Raw genomic sequence first — 6,159 nt, 5'->3', positions numbered from 1 at the left:
CTTTTTAAAGAAACAACTCCCCCTCCTTCACACAAATGGGTAAATTTTGCTCTTAAAAGAAGCCCACAGTATGTTTTCCTGAATTCATGCTGGAGAAGGGTTCTCAGGAACTGTGTGGCACTACGTTCCCATATCCTGCTCTATACTGTGTTTTTATATGAACCTTGTTGTCTTTACTCTCCAATATACTTTAATTAAAAAATGTGTACTGTTTTTATAAGAAACCTGACTGTATGCAGTGAAATTCTCCCTACATTTACTGCTGTGGATAGGAATTGTCAGATGGTCCCTAACTGCTGAGCAGGGAAACAATCATACTTATGAACAGCAGGGGGAACCCCCGCCTTACTTCCCAGCCACGCAGAACTCAAGCAGCTTTGTTTATGACGATCCCTAAGCAGCTCAGACCACACTGAGCATGTGCACAGTCTTAGTCTTGCAAAGATGTTTAACAAAGTTACAAGATGGTGACACCCTGTAGCCAACTTTGAAAGCATAAATTATTTGTTTGATTAGGCTTGTGGTGCAGTAAGTTCCTGTTTATATTTAGTATACAAAATACATCATTTCTAGCCTTATTCTATTTTAGACTTTACATGCCCTTTAAATGCAACCTGAAACTCATTGAAATGCTTTTTGCAATGTAAAATCTGCAGCGTCTGTGCACTGGAACTACACAGACATTCATATCACTCTTCCATTGCCTGTTTTGTTCCATTGTCCCGGATATCCTGCTTATTAGTACTGTGTTCACTTGCAGGAAATAAAAAGATAATATGTAACCAAACTAGTTCCTTCACCCAACAGGAGAGAGAAAATAATGCCTGTCTATGTATTAGTAAGGCTAGAAATGTATAGTATTTACTGTAGCATAAGAGTGTTATGTACAGAGAAGCTTATACTAATCATAGTGAATGAGTGAGCACAAGTACCGCTCCATCTTTAAGCTGTAGTTTCCAGGGCAAATTAGTATTCATGTTTGTGACTGGTGCTCTCATGAAGCCTTTGGTCCCTCTAGAGAATAGATGACAAAAAAACTGTTTCCTGCCTGCCGACTAATCGCCTCTTCTGCGGGGCGACAATCACCCCAAACTGCCTTCTGCCTGCTTGAATGAAGAATCGCCTGCGTTAACGCACTCGTGGCTCTTCGATTTCCGAAGTCGCCCGAAGTTTCCTCGTGAGGCAACTTCGGGCATCTTTGGAAAATCGAAGAGCCGCGAGTGCGTTAGCGCAGGCGATTCTTCATTCAAGCAGGTGGAAGGCAGTTCGGGGAGATTGTTTCCCCGCAGAAGAGGCGATTAGTCGCCAGCTGACTAAATCTCCCCGAATCTGCCTGTCTGCCCCAACCCTTAGACTCACAGCTTAAAGGGCAATTCACCTTCATTAGCAAAACTGTAATAACTGAAAAAAAACCCCACAGAAATATGTTCAAACTTTCATAACCTGCTAAATTTTATAAAATGAACATGGCAATTAGGCGGTGTGGCCACAAAAATGGGTGTGGTCAAAAAAAATTGCCGCAATACGCCCAGCAAATTTTTTGTCCCTCTTTTTATTTGCAAAATGTTGGTTGGTATGTATAGGTACAAAATCTATTTAAGCCTTACCCAAACTGAAATGCACATGTTCCTGTATGGCTGAAGCATTAACAGGATCATCTTATGGTACCACCTATCGTACATGATATGTATTTCTACTTTTTAAAGTCTAAATTAAAAATTTGCACCAAATGTTTTTTAATCTTTGGAAATGGATTTTATCTTACCTCTCTCCTAGGCTTTTATATACCAACACATGAATATTTTGTTGTGCCACAGGAAATCAATCAATTCATTATACATGTAACCAATGATCCAGTTTTCCGGAGAAGTGGAAAGAAATAACATTTAGCGTTGTCCTATGACTAAAGCTTTGTAATAGACAGACATGTATACATTTCTCCATACTGAGTTGCCGTTTCTGAAGCAATATGTAGACATTTATAGGCAAAATGGAACAAATGGAACAGAACAGAAGAAGTGCAAGATTAATATATTTTCTCTCTTTCATTGTGAGGTTGTTTTGCAAAATGTACCAGATTTCAGGTGACAAGCTTGAGGTTCAGCATGGCTACAGAGCTGCTGTTTTTCTGGAAAAGGTTAAGCGATGGTACATTCTTCTAGTAAGGCTACATGGCAAATTTCAGTTATCCTCTCAATAAGGTGCTTGGAGTGTCTTCAGTGATATGCATAGATTACTAAGTAAGCTTAAACGTGGCTTTCATATACGATGCACGTGTTAGTGGCATCTGATGGAGGCAGAGCTGTTTCACTAGTCTGTGCAAATGTTTTCGATGCAGCTTCTTCTTCCACATGAGACTGAGCACTGTCCTGCGACTGTGTGTCTAAACACTTGGCCAGCGGGTGTACAGAGACTGTAATAGCAATTTGGCAAGAAGGTTCATGAAGAGATGATGCATCTGAATCTGCTGTTGGGGACTCACTCCTTTGCAAAGAATTAGGGATAGTAAAGACCTCGTCTTCCTCACCAACATCTTGGCCAACTGCCCCCTGTCTTAATGAATGCCCTAGGTCTTCCAAACCAACAACCTCCATGATCTCTTCCATAATAGTTCTGCAGTTCATGATAAGAGGCGGTAGGGGAACACTTCTGGCAAGTTCCTCAATGTACCGGGCAAACTCCATCGTCTTAAACTGTGTGACTTTGGCAAGTTCAAGTGTTTTGGCAGATGTAATAATAGGGATTCTCTTGGCAATCTCAAATGCCTTTTGCAATTTCTCAGCACCTTCTGTCCGGAAGAATTCATTTATAGCCTTCTCGGTTTTCTTCAGATGGCTGCTCATCATGCAGAGTCTGGTGATGTTCAGGACCATCACTATGGTAAAGGCAACAAGGCAGACAATCATGTAATATATACCCATATTATCAGAGGTGAATATCACTCTCAGAGTAACAGTATTATTGACACTTCCATGGGAATTGGTAGCAACACATGTGTATTTTCCTCTGTCTTCAAATGATACACTTGTAATATTTAAAAGTCCATTTTCAAGAATCCACAGCTTTTCATCTGAAAAAAAACAAACAAATATACAATAAATATATTATTAGTATAACATATTAGCTCAACTATTTTCCCATGAATGTGCCTTCTACTTTTTTTGGTTAATTATGTTATTTGATTGTAACATCTTCTTTCTGCATAAGATGTTCATTAAACAAGCAGTTATAATGCACAGGAAGCTAAGGACAGATGTGACTCCCATCATCTGAAGGTCACACAATGTCCGATGCAAAATGAAGCCATTTAGAGGACCAGATATTCAATTCCAGGGGCCTATATGCACAGCAATTTGTATGGAATGCTCAGCTCTACACAGATACTTCTGAATAATTTATGTGGGTCTTCACTATAAAGCAGTAGGTATTTTAATACCTAAAGTCTGGTGTCTGTGAGTTTGCAGGCACGTTAAGAACAATTTGCCTCTACAACAACGGTGTTTTTCCTGAATTGTACAGGTATGGGATCCATTATCCAGAAAACCATTATCTGGAAAGCTCCGAATAATAGAATGGCTGTTTCCCATAGATTCCATTTTATATAAATAATCCGAATTGTTAATTATTTTTTTTTCTCTTGTACTTGATCCGAACTAAAATTTAATTATCCTTATTGAAGGCAGGACCAGCCTATTTGGTTTATTTAACGTTTTTATAATTTTCTAATATCCAAATTACGGAAGGATCCATTATCTGAAAACACCCAGGTCCTTAGCATGCTGGATAGCAGGTCCCATACCCAGGGCTGCTTCTGCTGCATGAGGCAAAGTGAGATGCTTGGGGGATGCAAAAATTTCAGCTCCGCTAGTGCTGCCCCCTTTTGATCCACTCCAGACGCTGATTTTTAAGCACAAAGCGGGAGAGGGGGTGGCATCAACCCTGGGATCGCCGCTGCCCATACCTGTACTTCTTAGCTTGGCATGTCATGCACTATTGTAACTGATGCTGTATTTATGCTGGAATTCTCAGGAAAACCATTGCATTGTGGGTGAAATACATAGCAATATGTATTGCAAAACTGCACTTTTGTAAGGCCTTCATATGTAGCACATGCCTAAGCTGGAAGCATTTAATCAATATAAGTTTGTGGTTTCTGCTGTGAACTCACAGTTCAACTAGGTAACATTTCATACAGAATGAAGTTTAAATATTGTATGGCAAAGCTGAAAATAACTCAAATGCAAAAAGATTGAAGCCAATAGTTTATGTTGAACCATTAAAGACACAGTAGGGCTCTCATCTGTTAAATTGACCCGCATCAGTGGTCACAAAACACTTGCTGCAGTTGTTGTATCAACACTATTTAAATATGGTACTACAGCCATTCCTTGCATTCCTGCTAATGTGCTGACTTGCCCCACCACTCTGACAAAGGATAACCCCCAAGCAATCACACCTGAAAGGAAGCAGCAGCTTTAGGGCTTCCACAACAGTAGACGCAGTGTACTTCTGTCCAAAGGAACGAAGATGTAATTTTGTCCCAAGGCACTGAATGATGACATCCTGGCACTCAAAGATTTCCATTGCAATTGTATTCGATAAATGTTTAAGCAAAAGCTCAATGCACATGTAGTGCAACGTCACCTTGTGTCTGCATTCTGGGTAAAAAGCATGACGATTTGTGCTCAAAGCTGCACTTTGTCTACTGCACTTGGCTTTGATTACAAGCAAAAACAGTTAAACAGCAGGGAGCTGTGTTAATTTTTAAACACTTAGGGGCCATTAGTGATCATACACTGCATGACAGGAAAATAACTGCCTTCTCATTGTGTAAAAGCCCTTCTCTATTCCACATCAAACCATTCCCATACCCAGCTAGAACTAACTCCAGGACACAGCATACTATTTGGGGTTTCTTTCAGAACAGTAACATTGGTTTTATTTCCTACAAGTGGACTTTATCTGAACAGCAGGAAACAGCATTGCCCTGGGATAACATATCGTTTCACAGCTCTCAGGCCTTGCTTTTCACATGTTTGTGTTAGCCAGACATCAGAACAGAGAAAACCCAATTGTACACTGTTCTCCAGGATAAAGGACAAGACAACCGTTTATTATGTTTTCTCATCTGATAGACGCCCCATTGCTGTAGTTAATCACTATTTTTTTTCTTTTTAGCAATATTGACTATTTCACTTACTTTCTGTTTACCGTAATAAGGAACTTCTCCGCAACTCAGTTAGCCGCGGCCATATTTTCTTCCTCAATGTCACAAAGATATGGAGAATGCAGTGTGAGCATGCACTGCTATAACCCTATAATACATAAGCTGATCGTTTCAGACCTGAGATTACTGTATGATTTCGGTAGTGTTTTCACACATTTTGTGCATAGGTGTCCTCTGCACCAATTCTAGGAGAGTACAATATAGAAATTTTGGAAACAAATCTGCACTGTTCAAGCTTGACAAAGGAAAAAGAAGCAGCACTCAGCAAACAATACTCTTAGCTGTGTTTTTTTTTTTAAAGAAGAGAAGCAGCAGCCTGGGGTAGCAGGTAAGTGACTAGACTCAACAGGGGTTGTGTAACATTATGGCGCCAGTGATTTTACTTTTCTGTCTCCTTTAAAACAGATGATGACACTGCAGGCCTTATTGAATTGTTTGGGAATGCCTTCGTCAGGAAAGATCAGCCAAGTTTTTTATACAAAAAATAAAAGGAAATACACTACCTTTATGTCCCAAAATGCATGTGCAAGCTCTTCCTGAACAATAGCTAGTAACACCAGGAGGCCTGAGAATATTGACTGCAGTGTGTGTTCTTTAGCAACAGAAAATGTGGTTACAAAGGTCTGTTTAAATGAGTAGTTCACCTTTAAATTGATTCAAATTAGATTTTAGATTAGATTAGTTAGATTTTATTCAGCAGCTCTCAAATTGGGGATTTCAGTAGCTGCCTGGTTGCTAGGCGACACTGAAAGGGAACTGCATCTTTGGAACATAGAAATATGTTCTAAATCCAAAACTCTCCATTATGTGAATTTTAGGCAATGAGTTTACCCAAGCCTCAGTAACTGGTGGAGCAGATGACAACTTCTAGTAGCATAACAGTCTGTAAGTTAAGTACACAAGAATACAGTTAAGATAATGCATCACATAAA

General features: G+C 39.6%; 1 protein-coding gene across 3 annotated transcripts in view; it reads right to left on the bottom strand.

Annotated features, from left to right (window-relative positions):
• Positions 1 to 1,481: 1,481 nt before the first annotated feature.
• The window catches only part of mfap3l.S (microfibril associated protein 3 like S homeolog), a 28,255-nt gene continuing 23,577 nt past the window's right edge, over positions 1,482 to 6,159 (bottom strand). For 2 of the 3 annotated variants that reach the window (XM_041574937.1, XM_041574934.1), the window contains exon 3: positions 1,482 to 3,070. In XM_041574937.1, coding sequence (XP_041430871.1) covers positions 2,247 to 3,070 — 824 coding nt within the window. In that variant the 3' untranslated portion in view covers positions 1,482 to 2,246. 3 annotated transcript variants of the gene reach the window in all.

Source organism: Xenopus laevis, chromosome 1S, assembly GCF_017654675.1.
Source record: "Xenopus laevis strain J_2021 chromosome 1S, Xenopus_laevis_v10.1, whole genome shotgun sequence".
NCBI lineage: Eukaryota > Metazoa > Chordata > Amphibia > Anura > Pipidae > Xenopus > Xenopus laevis.
The sequence above is the reverse complement of the archived record's forward strand: the minus strand, read 5'-3'. Positions and strand labels throughout refer to the sequence as shown.